The sequence below is a fragment of the Lingula anatina genome, chromosome 4 (assembly GCF_051362555.1).
Source record: "Lingula anatina isolate TDL-2025a chromosome 4, LinAna3.0, whole genome shotgun sequence".
Taxonomy (NCBI): domain Eukaryota; kingdom Metazoa; phylum Brachiopoda; class Lingulata; order Lingulida; family Lingulidae; genus Lingula; species Lingula anatina.
The window spans coordinates 10,858,828-10,874,910 of NC_141770.1; the positions used below are offsets into that span (position 1 = coordinate 10,858,828).

A 16,083-nucleotide genomic window follows, 5' to 3' on the forward strand; every position below is an offset into this window, starting at 1 on the left:
AGGATTTCCAACTTCCACGCGCTCTCTCTCTCTCCTGGTTTATGTCCACTTCTCGTTTTAGGACTACATGTTATGCAAAGTTTTTTACACGGATATCCGTCCAGTTCTTTAAATTAGGTCTATTTACGAACAGAAATTTGAAGGAAGTGAAGTTTTAATGCTTTTTTTTTTAAGGATGAGGGTTTGTTTAATTTGGTTTATGCCCTGGCATGTCGACTTTGTTTGAAACTAATAGAAATGGTTTATATGCATTATAGTCAATCCACGTTCTATTCATACGTAACTTTCTGTCATCCACAAAAATGGCCAGACAGGTGTTTTAAGAATTCGTTTCTCAAACCCCACCGTCCTCAAAATGACCAAATGGGAAAATAAACAGATATTATGGCACTGCATTGCCATGCATTGAAAGTCAAGGGAAAATGTTAAACTGAGAAGGCGTCTGTGTCACCATTTAGTTAAAACAAATAGACCAGTTCAGTGAATCAAAGGAATCGGGAATCAAAGTTTTCACCTTTTTACTGATGGTTTAAGTGTGTTAAAAGCCAGTCTTTACTATCGTCTAAAAAGGGTCCTTTCAAAAAACAAAGCCACTGAACAAATATAAAGTAAAACGGACACGTTCTAGCACCCAAGGGCCAATGTCGTCAAAATACATGCAAAATTAACACAAACCCCCTTAAAATCAATAACATTCAAAAAATACTCCAACATGCCGATTTCTGAAAGGAACCTGCCTTATTAGCATACAAAGCCACTCTGCAAATTAGAAGTAAAACAATAATATGGTTTGGCACTTGCAAAAAAATCATTATCTTTCACATCAAAATAACCCTTTTTTAAAGAGACCCATTTTTAAAGAAACAATTCTACTAAGAAAATTTAAAGGAAAACGAAAATACGGTTTGGTACCTCGAACTGTGACTGCAACATGATCAGACACAGTAATCACAATATAATTACACAGACAAAATAGTGTCTAAATATAAAAATAGCGACAAAAGACATTATTTCAATTTATTTCATAATGTCCCCCCTCAACTTCCGATGAAATTTAATATTGTGTAACAGACAAAAAATGCCTAAGATTCAGTTGTCAAAAAATGACAGTTGAATCAGTATTAACAAAATATTTTATTTTCTTATGTCATTAGCTTTTTTGGAACAATAAGTTTGATTTGTTACGCAAACCTCTCAGTTATAGATTCAGGACATTGGTACAAAAAAGGCTTATTGGAACCAGGCAAATATACAGCAGTGGAAGACGGTAATTAGAACTGGAGGTGATAAATTGGGCATAGGGACAGAAAAATTGCTTCATTTTGTCTCGTTTTGAAAGTTATATCGTTTAGTTTTGTAGGTGTTAAGGTGTACCTCAGAAACTAATGGAAAGGCATGTACCTGCTGATGATCCTCCACCCCCGTGCCATATAACAAATAAAATCACTAAAAAACATACTAGTCACTGTAGGAAATTTCACTGTCCTTTCTGCCTCTGCCTATGAGATCTCTCTTTGAGAAATAAAACCTCATCCCTCTTCCATATGAAATAATGAGCCAGCATGCTATTGCAACGCCCCCTATAATATAGGTCCATATCACTGTCCTCTCATCTGGCAGATAACACTTTGAGATGGCATAGTTATTGTTGCTCACCTTAATCTGGAAAAAAATAATAATCAGATGTGAATATTGTTTTACATATTAAGTAGAAGAAAAATAGATATGTCTACAAGTATACATACATTATGCCAAGTCAGTGCATTATATCAGCATACATTGAGTGATGTAATTGTTTGACATTTTTGAACTGGCTACATCATTTCTTTTAGATTTAACTGATGAAAATCAAATGCTGACAAAGTCACTTAAAAATGTGGTTGTCATCTTGACTTATTTAATGAAAGCTCCAAAGGGGGTGGGGGTTTGGGGAGGTGTGTGTGTGTGTGTGTGTGTGTGTGTGTGGTGGGGGGGGGGCACTTGGGCCAATTGTCTTCCAACCTTAGCTTTGGAGGTTCATGTACCCCCTTCTCCCAATAAAAAGAATAACAAGGAGACAAAATCAAGCAATTTTCTGATCTTTTGCTCCAGTAAAAATGTCTTTATCTACAATCTAATAATAGTTGGGCTAAGTCACATTTTTTATCCTTCTGCCCCCTCTCCCTTCACAAAATACAAATGGATCTGCCATCTTCATCTGATAAAAAAATGTATTTTAGAAATAATTTTCTAATATAAACCAACATAAAAGTAAGATTTTTCTTCTTTTGTCTGAGATGATACAAGTACTGTACAGGCTTATCTCCCATTGCCAGTTTCCTTAGTAAACTTGAATTATTACTTGATTACTGATATACATACGAGTAAAAAGCTTGGATTTTTAATATTTCTCCATGAAAATGAAGGCAGTGTCCACTCAGGAGTATTGTGAGGCGGAAGCTCTCTATAGCAGAAGTGGTGAGTGTGAGCACTGAGAACAAGGCGAGGCTGGACACTTTCTAGGAGCTGAAGGTAGAAATACAAAACAGCATCGCATTAATACAGGCTACCAAAACTGCTTTCCATATTCAGTTTAAGTTATGAAATATACATTATAGATATGGCAATTTCATAAGTGATTTATCTGAAAAACATATTTTTATCCATAAAGGGTACATCTTTCAAATTCCAATCACTGATTTCACTATTCTCTCACTTTGAATGTCTTAAAAACAAATTAATTTTTCCTCCATTTTCTTTCCAATTCATGTGAAAGAATGTTAACATAAGATATGAAAAATATGATATTCCATGTGGACTTTCTTAAGCACACAACTTATTTTCAAAATTAAACCATCCAGCTGCTTACTCTGTTTGATGCCTTTTCTGACAAACAGTCCACCTTGGGTCTAAATTTTACATATTTTTCTTCAACTGGAGCAGAGTCTGGACCTGAGCAATTGGCATCTGATGTCCTGTACATAGGGAAGTGCTGAAATAATGAAACAGATATTGCCTATTACAGAGGTCCATCACCATGAAGAGAACACAATCTAAGGAAGAACAGGATAATTAAAATAGTTAACAATAACAAAAAAAATTCAGCCCCTCAGTTGGTTTTTTGTTGGATTGAAATTTATCTGCATGGAATATTTAGATAGAGTTCTTTTAAGTGCTGCCTCCTTTCTCTTGCACACTCACACAAATTTTGAGACACATTCTTATGCAAATAGGCACATTATACCTGTAGTAGTATTGGTCTAGTATAGTATTTTGGGTCTTCCACTTCACAATGACCCGCAGTATATCTTCCCTGTCAAGAGAATGAAAGTTGACAGCTTGTGAAATGGCACAAACAATGAAACAATACAAAGTCTCTCATGCTTCTGTGGTCATTGTGTTGTTACCACCCTATTTTCTGGTACTACAAATAAAGGCAGTTTTCAAATAGCATGAATTGTATAATAATACATATGCTGCCATTTAGAAAAGTCATGATGAATTATGCTGTTATATATTTCAATTTTCCCCTGTATTCTTAAGGGGAAGCTAATTTGATCAAGTGCTTCTTTACTCAACTGTGCTACAGCAATATAATATAATATAATATAATATAATATAATATAATATAATATAATATAATATAATATAATATAATATAATATAATATAATATAATATAATATAATATAATATAATATAATATAATATAATATAATATAATATAATATAATATAATATAATATAATATAATATAATATAATATAATATAATATAATATAATATGGCACCACTATTGTTCTCATATCTGTTTTTTTACCAGTAATTTTGAAGAGCACATTTAAGATGGAAATGCTAGTTTTAATTCAGGGTCCTTCAAATGCTACAGAACTTCTCAGCCACAGAACTGTAATACAGAGACTTTCAAATTGACTATTCTGCAAAATATACCTGCCATACGAGCTTGTCTAGCTTGTTTCAAACAACGGTCTTGAATACCTTGTGGATTTTCAACTGGAAATTGTTCAGCCCCAGTTTTGTTTAAAGAATAACAATTAACTGGACTATACAAGAAACAAGCTTAATATACAAGAAAGAATCTTATGGTAGGGTATGGTAAACATTCACAGGATGGCAGTTTTTACCTGAGCACATTTTAATCTGACAGAAATCTCCTGTAGTTGCCGTTCAGCCCTTTGACATATATCACAGCCATCTCCTTCAAATGCCATACTGTTGGCTAACACAAATAGATTGCCCTGGATATCCATCATACGTACAGATGGGGTCTTGAAAGCTTTCTTGAAGCGGTTTATTTTATGACCAGTCATCCTTAAAAAACGGATCATGTGAAAATATGATACACGATGACAGAAAGTATACTTTTTTTAACTAGATATGATAATATTTGGATTTAAGTAAAATATTGTAGTAAGTAAATCTGTTTGAAAATTCTAAGAGATTACTTTTAATAACTGAAAAACTCACAATTGCAAATGGTTTTAAGAAAGAAATCTTCGGTCTTTCCTCTTTTACATTGGTCTTTTAAATAATTATAAAAAATTGAAAAAGCCAAGGATTGAAAGGTGGCTGCCTTTGTCAGTGTAAGCCTATTCATTTCATGGTTAACTTACATATAATGAAAACCCACATCATGATTTCCCACAACAACTTGAATTTGAGAGGATGCATCCACAGCAAACATATGATGAAATCTTGCTACCGTTTCTTGGAATTCTTGATCACTGCATATCTTCCCTTCATCAAAAAGATCACCTGAAACATAAAAAGCAGCAATCCATGCTTTATTATATATATTTGAAGTTTTAGACAAAAATACAGATTTGTTGGCGTGACAGTACTTTCAAATTGAAATCTCTATCAGCGTTGGAACAGAACTTTTGACATCCATTTTCAAATTAAGGAAAAGAGCAGAATGACACTCATGTGCCCAAATGCAGTTTTCTTTCAATCAATATAAAGAAGAAATTGAAAACAAAAAACAGTTTACAGACTTTTCAAATGGTTATTTTCTCAATATTTGCATAAGCTATGAGGTCTTTCTCATTGGAAAATTGTCCAATAGCCTCCCAAATACAGCTGAGTGATGTTACGACCCACTTCCAGTTTTCGTAGAGATCATGAAGGTGAAAGCTTTACCGTTTGTGCCAAATTTCATGTATTTTACTTCAAAATCTACACAACAGTTTGAATTTAAATTTGGCACATAAATTCTTTACATGATATTGCACCTATCTGCTTAATTTGAGAGACTGAGCTATAGAAGTTTTTCTGTAATTCGTGTTCAAATTAGAAAATAAGCAATTTTTCATCAGTTTCTTGAAGGGCGAGTCTACATGTGTCACCATTAGATCTTGAGAAATCTCACCTAACACAAATACAACCTCGGGACTATGGATAGAAAATGTTGTTTGAAAGGATCTCTGCATTTGCCATTCTCTGTAATGTAAAAAACTGGACAACTGATTACTAGTACAATGATTATTTACACTGAACATAATAACCACAATAAATAAATAAATGAATAAATAAATAAATAAACTATCTATTGCTTCAAAACATCATTTTAAACACTTCCCTAATTCCTGAATTGTGCAAAATTTTACAAGATATTTAATTCTCATAAATGTTGAAATTGATTATGTTATCCTTATATTATCCTTATATCAACACAGCAATGATATGTAATCCCAAACAGATGTATAGGATGGCCATCCAAAGTTACCTTCTCAGCTTATCAAACCAGTGCCCATTAAAGGACCCCAACAGGTGAGTGTCTGCAATAACCATCACCTTGAGTGGTTTGCCCTGGCCAGGGTCAATCATAACGTCCAGGTGGTCAGTGGTCATCTCTGGCCAGGCGCACTGCAGTAATGTCACATAGTAGACTAGGTACTCATTGTATAGAAATAGCAGCAGTACCAGAAGAAGCAGCTTTGATAGCCGACCCCAGTACAGCTTCACCACCATTGGGTCCCCTTTGTAGTTTACTGTACAGCTAAGTCTTCTATGCTCTGACCAACCATTAGAAATTAACAGTCTGTGCAACCTCACTTTATCTGCTTTGTAACTTGCTAATGTGACCCACCTTCTATGGAGAAGTTAAAACCTTAGTTATTGTCAAGTCATCCAAAAAATTTCTCAACAGCTTCATGTGTAATGTAATTTAAGGCAGTTGCAAGATGCTGGGCCTATCAATATCACACACAATGGAATATTGTGTCTGTTTATAACCATCTCCTTGGAATTAGCATGCTTTTAACTTGTTCTTGATCCCGTACTTTGCCCTAAAAATTCAAAAGTCATAAAATCATTAATTAAGAAAGTAAATGATCATGTTACATTCACTCTTTCGTCATCTGTCCTATACAGTTGATAACACCTAATTAAATAAATGAATCAAGAAGTGTTTAAAATGTCCCTTGATTTGAGGAAGACTTTCTGTGAGTTGCTGGTATTTCTGAGTCCTTATGTGGCCAAATAGTCCACTTCTGGATTTGCAATGAAATAAACGAAGAACTGGATTAGCAATGAAATAAAAAATGAATAGTAAAATACTGTAACACTGAAGATAAACAGTTTAATGCAGGGTTGTTTTCACTTAACTTTTTATTTAAGGCAATGTTGGGAACCAATTACACGGGCATCGTGAACATACACCACCTTTGTGCATACCAAACCTACATGTAGGTTCCATCAAGGCATCATTGCATTCTGATAAACTCTCCCCTACTCTCTCTCCGGGTATCCCTCCCCCCCCCCCCCCCCCCCCCAAACTAGACTCTTATCCACAAGATTCATCATAAGATTACTAACCAAATATATATATAGAATACACAATTTTACCAAGGGAGAGGGGGATATCGCAAGCGGGAAAAATGGCTACCCCAAACATAAATTAAGTAAAACGTTAGCCTGTGCCTCTCAACAAACAAGACGATGACCGACGGCGACAGTTAGCGTACAACTACAAGTAACTCAAGTAAACTGCAATTAAAAAATCATTTCAGCCACATAAGACTCTAGTAAATAAATCGAAATGCACCAGACCTAACATTAATACACCATAGCTGAGCATTAAACGAAAAAGAAATAAAGTAACTATTAAATTGCACCTTTTGAACTACAACATGTTTTCTGCACTTTCGATCACTTACCGGAAGTCGCATGGCGTACTGCCACAAGAGGACACAAGATAAGCCACGTCCACGAATGATTTTTATTACTCAAAAATGCTTTTGGCAAATTTGCGAATTTTTCTTTTTCCCTGTCAACCCTTTTCAGCCCCTGAAGGAGATATCATACATAAAATGAATACGATGAAAACTGCAAAATATTCCATCTTATAAACGTTTAATCTATAATTACAGTGTGAATTACAGTTTTTAAAAAGTCATTTTCTGTCGAACAGACTGAAAGTTTTAGAACTGTATGAACATTTCCTTTCACACGAAACTTCGGCAAGCTGAAACTCTTTCCCTGCGCCCAATCTCAGTTTCAATGTGTCAGATGCGTTTGGTGATTCTGATACAGTTTTATCACTTGTAGTTACGCAAGATTAATTATACGTATAACAGAAATAATAATCGTCTGCTACAGTGTTATATCCAAAGCGTAGTGCATTAATAGGCGGGCCATGTAATAGAAGTTGTTGGACTTTGTAGTCTTTCTACCTTATTTTCATATTACTCCCCGAGGGGAGTGGGCCGATCCTGGAGGTACTGCAATACCAGGCCAACCCGTGGCAGGGGTGGAGCAAGCTCCTGACGCCCCGCCCAGTTCCAAAAATCAGTTTAATATCGAAGTCCCCTGTAGGGGACGTATCAGATATTAAGCTGATAAGAACAGATACTACACTTTGATCTTAGCCAAAAGGCCGAGAAGCGATGCCGACGTAGGCCAAGTTGTCACTTTTGAGTGCATGTATAATTGTTTCCAGGGTAGGATAATTTAAAGCATATATTATAATACTTTTAAATTTATAAATTACAATATGTATTTAAACTAATTTTCTTTACAAAAATTAAAAACAACTATATTTCTTCGTAATTCTGATAAATATAATTATTATCATTTCTCTGTGCTTTTTATTATATTTGAAGATAATCCCCGGCATTCGAAAACTACTCAATACTAATCCGACTTGTGGCGTTTGGTAAACGTTGTTCATGCCTGCCGTCTTTTTTCAACTGCCACATTGAACTAGACGGACGTTCATTGGACACCGTGATTATATATCTTTGAAAAAAATATTAAAAAGTAATTAGAGATAAGAATAAAAAATCAATAATCCATATTCACAACTTTTTAAAATTCAATTAATTGTCGAAACTATGGATGGAAATCACACAAGCTGATGACGTCATTGTCAACATGGTGGGCACGAGATAGGAGGAATCGATTTCCTCTGAAAATATCTTGAACGGACGATAATCTAAATAATTAAGATGGCAACAAGAAGTCTGACTGAAGTGTACATACTTATGCGGAACAATGCACTACAAAACCGGCACATTTTCTCGGAGCAGGTGAGTGATATCCACCATGAACGTGCAGTACATTCATTTATCAACTGTCAACTGAAGCGCTGCCACAGGCTGACACCGAATGGCAATGCAGTCTTCATATTTATTGTTTTTAGTTTGAATTAAAAGTAATGATAGATATGGTGCGTAGGTGATATTTAGAGGAACAAGGCGACGTGTAATTGTATCATCCCTTCAAACGGGAGTGCCATTCCATGGCGTATTTTTTACACCCGTGTCTGTGACCCCCCCCCCCCCCCCCCCCCATGTACAGTAGCAGGACTCATCGTGCGTTAGCACACCTGTTCACTGCCCAGCTGTTCACGGTCCCAAAATCATTATGGGTCCTATAGGAAATATGTCCTACATAAGAGTCTTACGGGATGTCCCTTAAAAATCCTATAGAATCCTATAGGACTCCTATGGAGTCCCAGCCTAGGTTGTCCAATAGGAATTTTTCGCAAGTGAAGTCAGACATATTCTGTCTTTACTAATTTTTTCTTAGTAGTAATTGATTTAAAACATCCCTGTATCCAGTATTTTATGTAGTTTAAATAACAACAAGTAGAGAAGTTGTCAATCATCTACATTGGGATAAAGAATATGATGGATTCACTCACACAGTTATAACACAAAGCTGAGCTTTGACATTATTCCTCGAGATTTGTAAACAGAAGCTTACTAATGTATGTTTCAGTTACATTTATAGACTCAGTATTGTATTAGATATCTTAATTTCATTTAGGAAAAATTGAAATCACTGTCGGAGTGTCGTTACGATTATGAGTACTAGTAGGTGAAGTCTATAACATGCTGTACTTGGATATCTTGTAACCTTTGAACTTTTTAAAAAATTTAAATGCCATTAATTTTCTGTAGGTTCCTCTGATAAAAGATGCACATGTGGTAAGTCATATGTTAGGGTCGTAGGGATAGAAATATATCAGGATGACTTTATTGTCATATAGATGTTAATGAATAAGACACACTTCTGATCATTTGTATTTCAATCAATGTTAAAAAGGGACTTTTCTCCAGTTTATGTTGTCTTTAACTCAGAATGTTGGTGTTGGGGCTAAAAAAGACACTGGACTTCTTCAGCTCTCCACAGTAGCTTATTTCCTTATTTGCAAATGTTTCCCTGGCTCTTTGTGGTAAAAATCTAAAAGCCTCATTATCCTGGGTCTTTAATTTAAATGGCTCTTTAAAATCAAATATTAGTAATCACTTTTGTACATTGATTGCTGACATAAAGCATAACATGCATATCAGTATTATTTGAACTCTAGATGCATAGACTGCTTTAAGTTTTAATCAAACGTGCGCACACACACACACACACACACACACACACACACACACACACACACACTAGAAAAAAAGACCAAAAATAGTGGCTTTTTACCTGCAAATTCATACGGCTAAACATGCTTGTAATGTTTGTATAATAATTATTTTTAGTGCTTGATACAAATCAAAAAGAGAGTATAGTGCATTTTAATTGATGCAAAAATGATTTTAATATTTAATAATGAAAATGATGGACAAAAATATTATGTTATTTCTAAAATTATTAAAGATAATAATAATAAACCACACATTTTCTTATATGATTATAACGAATTCATAGTCTATATTTGAAAAAAATCTGAGGTATTTTTATTCATATTTCTGTAATAGATGTTACCACAAATATTTTATAAAATCATAAATATTTAAGGAGTTGAGTGCAATATTCTTCAACTTAACACATATATCTTGAGGAAAAGTTGAAGGATAAGTATTACAATCCTTTATTGGATAGATTGGCAATGAATAGGTTACATCCATTATTTGCTGTGATCAAAGATTAGAAACATGCTAAGTCAAACTGTCTGATGTTTAAGAGAGATCAGTTATCATTGGGGGCAATTGTATAGTATTTCACTGTATTTACAGGTGGCAGATGACCGCATGGCACTGGTCAGTGGCCTTAGTACTGACCCAGAGGCTGGTATTGGAGTGACCAAGCTGAGCAGGTTACCTCCAGAATGGTGCGTAGAATGACCAGTAGCTGAATTTATTTATACACACTGCTTTTTAAAAAAGTTTTTTAAGTACCACAAAATATGGACATTGTAAGAAAGCTTAGTATTGTGTGCACATAGTGCTTTTATTGTAAAGTGTCACAAGATGTAGTAAGAAAGAAGATCAAAAATTGTAAGTTTTTCTTTATAGCGTGCTCTTATTTTGGGTTAGCACAAGAGATAAACATAGTTGCATGGTTGATCACCATTTGAATTGTTCATGTTACATGAGTTTTAGATGGATTTATTTTACTTATTTCTTTGATTCAGTTTGATGTTTGTTTGAATTTCACTTTAACTTTTTCTTTGTATAAAATGCTTTCATTTTTTAGTTTGGTTGAAGGAGGCAATGGACAAATGTTTTGTTGTTATTTTATCAGATTTTTTAGTAGAACACAAGTGTTCTACACATCTAGTGAAATAAAAACAAAAGAAAGAAAAACGAGAGTAGAAATAAAAACAAAAGTGAAAGAAAAGCAAGTGTAAGCATTGGGATGTTAATCAAATCCATTAGATAATAAAATGAAATACATTCTTTTTTTTTGGTAAAATAAATGTAAATTTAAAAAATCAATAACTATAAATATGTATTCATTTAGTCACATTTAATCAACAACTGACTTCTGTTTCATTTCTAGGGTGGATACAGTTGAAGAAGTAAGTAAAATGGGCAGTTAAGAATTATGAAGATAAAGTGAAACCTGAATCAAATGGGAGCAAATGTCAAGGGTGGATAAGTCTGCAAATGTATTTCATAATGCTGCAATTAAGACTTGACAAGCCTTGAGGTCCCTATCAGAGTACAAAACCTGACCTCTCTTTTATAATGAGTCAATGATTAATTTCTTGAACATTTGCAATGTAATATTTAGTTGTAAGATACTGAAAAAAGAATGTCATTAAGTCATAGATAGCATGTTTTTAAATTTCTTTTTTTTATTGACACAATATATCACAAATATATGAAAATACAAAAAAAAAGGACTTACAACACTCACTCACACACTTAAGAGAAAATGTGTTGCACTATGACACTTTTAATTAATTACTTCGTCTTACCCTAAATAGTCAGATTGAAAGTTTTCAAATTTCTTTTAATAGCTGCATTGAGAATTGATACTAATAACTTTATCTTGTACAATTTTAGTTCCAGTTTGATATTACAAGAATAAAAGAAAAAAGTAAGTAAAAAATGGGTATATATTTTCATACTTTGATAAATAAATATTTATTTAATTGTTAATGTAATATGTACCCTTATATCTTATGATAAAGAAGACTCTAGGTCTGTTTTGTTTTTAAATCTTGGTAGACAATTTCACGTCTCTGTATAATTAGAAGATATTGTTATATAACTGTATTCTTACTTGGTTAATACTTGTTTTAAACCACACACTTATACAGTATCACATTTTGTGAATTTTTAGAAGGAAAAAGTACAATTGGATTTATGTGCTTAGTGATAGGTTTTAGTTTGATCGATAGTTTTTTCTCAATATGTGCCCCCCCCCCCTGCACCTATTTAAGTCCTCATTTTTGCCCTTTTTTTCGTAAATTTTTAAACCTTTATTACTATGTGCTAATTTTAGACCTTTGTATTTTAGTGAAAGAACTTGTTTCATTACACAACAAACATTTAAACAGACCAACACTAGATGACAGTATAGATGAGGAACATGCCATAGAAATACAGACACAAGAAATTACCAAGGTCAGTTTATAATGCTGTTTATAGTTTTCTTTTGCTTTGTGGAACAAAACAACTCACAGTGTTGAAATTAACTTGGCAAGAAGTCCTATTTCTTGATGTTTTTATAAAAGCAAATAACCATAGGAATATTGTATCAATTTTATGATAATAAAAATAATTGACATTTATTCAGCAGTTATCGGCATAGTCTTAAGTGTATATTAAAATGCTGTATTTCTGGTTATATAATGATCATCTGATAGGTGGAGGCATCTATCATTTTGTTGCACTGTGTTTTGTCTGTACATTTGCTCTCATTACTGTGTAGTTTCAGCCATGTATACCTTTTATGAAATGTGTGTGTGTGTGTTTTAATTAATCAGTTTAAACAAGAATTAATAATAAGGGTTTATTTCAAACATAAGTGCATAACTGTCATATTCTTTAACAATGAATGTCTAATTATTTTCCAGGTTTAACTGATTTTTTCAGTTTTACATTTTGTCTTCATTATTTATTGATGCACCCTTCATCTTTTGCAGCTGTTTCACAGGTGTCAGAGGTTAGTACAACAGATCAACAGTAAAGGCCATTATGGTTCAGCCCAGGAGCAGAAACTCGCACAGAATATAGTATCTTCACTAGTGAGGACGCTCCAAGACCTCACAGTAAATTTCAGAAAATCTCAATCTAGTTATCTAAAAAGTAAGTGCAGCCAGATAAATCGATACATTTAACCTCTGACTGTTTGATTTTCTGATCATTGAAATATTTATAAAGTTATGAAAAAAAAGTGCCGTTTTGTGAAAGAATAACTTTGTCTAATGACTATTTCATGCATCTTTATTCCTGACTTGAAATGAAACTTTCTCTCAGTATTACTACATAAGATCCAATGAAGTTATTTGGACACTAGGAAGTTCACCACTTCTCAAGTGTCAAGCAAATTACATTTTTAGATAAACAACATTTTATTGTACATTTGAAACTATGTTGTACTTATAAATAACTTAAATAACTGTGTTAATGTGAATGTAAGTGCTTTGAACAAAAAAAAAAAAAAAAACTATTGGGTTCTTTATTATTGTAGAGTTACAATCCAGAGAGGAACGTTCCAAGCATTATTTTGAAACAGTCAACCTATTAGGTCCAGATTTCTCTGGTGTAGGTCCAGAGAATGAAGAGGATCTTTTATATGACAGAGTTAGTATCCATGTACTGGTAGATTTTATAAGTAATTGCATTTACCAGGTTTATCTGCAGTGAAATTTTTGTTATAATCAAATATAAAATTGCCATTTCTTAACCTAAGTTTAATAACTTGTTTTATTTTATATAATATGGCACACTTGAGGGTAGCAAACTCATTATAGATGTAGTGTGAACCAGCTGGCTTTCACATAATTTTGAGGGCTGAAATTATAATATTTCCTTTTCCACTTTTTGAATTACTCACCAATATAATGAAAATAATGAAAATTCAAAACACATTGCTGTCTCTTAAAGTATTTTGTACAATTGAAGAAAAAAAATTAAAAGAAAAAACATGGATTTATGAACAATTAAGCATCTGATACTTTCATATTCTTCTAAATGTCATTTGCCTGCTGTATCAAAGTGAGTCAATGCATAATTCTGTAAATAAGACCGCATCTTTAAGAAAAGAGTTAAAGTGCAAAAATATGAATAATATGACAAGGATGAAATGTAGTCTTGACATTTTTGGCCACTTTTCTTTTCCAGGGTTTCACCGATGTGCAATTACAAAGTGTGGAAGACAACACAGTGGTAGTACAGCAACGAGAGCGAGAGATAGCACAGATAGTGCGCTCTATACAAGACTTGAATGAGATATTTAAAGATATTGCTACACTTGTCACTGATCAGGTAGGGCAGAAAAAGATAACTAAGTTATACAACTGCTATCTACTACAATAGACTGTGCATTACCTGTCACTTTATAACTGACATTATCATTGTTACCCATACAAAATATCTGGTTCCAGACTATCAGAAGCTACTTCTTGCTTGTGTTATTTGCATTTTTTTACTTGTTTTTTTTTAATGTTTGTAGAACTTACATTGTAATGCCTTTAGAATTTTAAGTAAATTCACTGAGATGTTTTTTCTTTCAAAGAATATTAAAGCTTTTAAAGAATATTAATATAAAATGGGATTTAAGAAATTGAGAAACAGATTGTAAAGGATTTTATTTCTGATAAAATCATTAAATGGACTTGAACTTCTTGATGGATATGTCTCTGAAACAAAACATATCTGTGCTTCCTAATAAATAACAGATTTTTTTCTTCTCAAATTTTCCAGGGTACGATACTAGACAGAATAGACTATAACATAGAAAAGACCTCAGTTCAAGTAGACGAAGGACTCAAGCAGCTACAAAAGGCAGAAAAATACCAAAAGAAAAATAGGAAAATGTTAGTTATAGTTGTACTAGCTGTCATTGTCATACTGTTACTGATAATACTGATAGCAGTCAAGTCCCATCACTAGTATCTACAGTAATTGCATCCCAGTGATGTAGCTTAAAATAATTCCAGTTGCCATGGGAATGTCGCCAAATATTTTTTACTCCCTGAGGAAAAAAGCTCAATATCAGGTGCTTGCCATTCGCACTAACAAGCTGAACGCATGTGCTGATAACAAAGTGAAGAGTCCAAGCTTAACATACCATTTTTCTTTCCTGTAATGTGGGAGTTCTAGTGGTGGCTTTCAGAAAACGAGAGAGATACTCCATGGTTGGACCACAAAACAGCTGGATTGTGGCTGTGTGACTCTTTATGGGAATTCTTTGTGAAAAGGTTGAAGACTGCCAGGGTTTTGGATTTTGACTCCTAGTCTTGAGTTTGGAACACTTCCAAGAATATCATTTATTTATTTATTTATTTATTTATTATTATTTTGAAAAATGAATGATTGAAACACAAAATAATGATGAATGAAAGCTCTAGTTGGTACTCTACAAACTTAGAGAATATTCATTTTATTTATTGTCCAAAATGTAGTATTGTTAACCCCAAAGACATGCATGTTCTGAAAAGTTAGATGAGTTTAAATCAGAAATTACTTTTTGGCATTAGTTAAAATAGACAAAGAAAAATGCAATATTGGTGCATACGAAATGTTCCAACTTTTGAATTGTTAGCATCTACTTAAATAGAATCAATTAGAGGTCTTGAAAATGGTAAACATAAGTTAAGGAACTACAAATATCCCTTCCTCAAAAGGAATTGTATGAAAATGTAATATTTAAGGTATGACATCATATGTTTTAAAGGAGGAGGTCAGTTTATGTACAAGGGTATTTTCTGTCTACGTATCTATGGAAGGGATGTTTTCTGTCTTTACATATCCTGCATGCTTATATTTCTATTGAAAATTATCACTGCGGGTATTATAAGCTAGGTAAAAATACTCCTCATAAAGAGTTTCATAGTGTGTTGTAATCTTTACAGACAGCAATTTGCCATTTCCCATTGTAGATCCACTAGGAGTTTACATCCTACCAGATGGATTTTTCACTAGATATTCACAGATATGACTCTGGTTTAATTCATGGTTATTCTTTGCACTAGGCTAAAATGCCTACATAATAATAAGCGTGGCCCTGGAAGAGAGTACAAGAAATTGGCTTTTCCTAATGGAGCCTGAAAATCAGAGTGGTGCTTTATAGAAGAGGCAAATGAATTCTGTTCAAATTGAACCATTTCTTCCACTGGCAGAATTTGTAAACAAAATATTACAATTAATGTAATTCAATGTATAGGCAAATTGTACAGCTT

The 16,083-nt window shown here is 33.3% G+C and overlaps 2 protein-coding genes and 1 non-coding gene across 5 annotated transcripts; 1 reads left to right on the forward strand and 2 right to left on the reverse strand.

Annotated features, from left to right (window-relative positions):
- Window positions 1-1,115: 1,115 nt before the first annotated feature.
- LOC106152673 (metallophosphoesterase 1-like) lies at window positions 1,116-7,219 on the reverse strand. 2 transcript variants are annotated; one of them, XM_087011209.1, is made up of 9 exons: window positions 7,115-7,219; window positions 5,725-6,286; window positions 5,368-5,438; window positions 4,613-4,754; window positions 4,124-4,310; window positions 3,224-3,292; window positions 2,849-2,971; window positions 2,362-2,505; window positions 1,116-1,662 (listed from the first exon to the last, which is right to left on the reverse strand). In XM_087011209.1, the coding sequence occupies exons 2-9, from the start codon at window positions 5,967-5,969 to the stop codon at window positions 1,459-1,461; spliced, it is 1,185 nt and encodes a 394-aa protein (XP_086867335.1). In that variant the 5' UTR covers window positions 5,970-6,286; window positions 7,115-7,219; the 3' UTR covers window positions 1,116-1,458. The 2 variants fall into 2 exon arrangements, with proteins under 2 accessions (XP_086867335.1, XP_086867336.1); XM_087011210.1 differs by having other exon boundaries at window positions 7,050-7,136.
- Window positions 7,220-7,695: 476 nt separating this feature from the next.
- On the reverse strand, window positions 7,696-7,887 carry LOC112041338 (U2 spliceosomal RNA). The gene has a single exon (XR_002886204.1). It is a non-coding gene; the product is annotated as a U2 spliceosomal RNA (small nuclear RNA).
- Window positions 7,888-8,336: 449 nt separating this feature from the next.
- LOC106152689 (syntaxin-16) lies at window positions 8,337-15,726 on the forward strand. Of its 2 annotated transcripts, XM_013526377.2 has the most exons (10): window positions 8,337-8,527; window positions 9,404-9,430; window positions 10,463-10,557; window positions 11,229-11,247; window positions 11,738-11,771; window positions 12,195-12,301; window positions 12,823-12,985; window positions 13,371-13,483; window positions 14,024-14,167; window positions 14,606-15,726. In XM_013526377.2, the coding sequence occupies exons 1-10, from the start codon at window positions 8,447-8,449 to the stop codon at window positions 14,792-14,794; spliced, it is 972 nt and encodes a 323-aa protein (XP_013381831.1). In that variant the 5' UTR covers window positions 8,337-8,446; the 3' UTR covers window positions 14,795-15,726. The 2 variants fall into 2 exon arrangements, with proteins under 2 accessions (XP_013381831.1, XP_013381833.1); XM_013526379.2 differs by lacking the exon at window positions 9,404-9,430.
- Window positions 15,727-16,083: the final 357 nt, after the last annotated feature.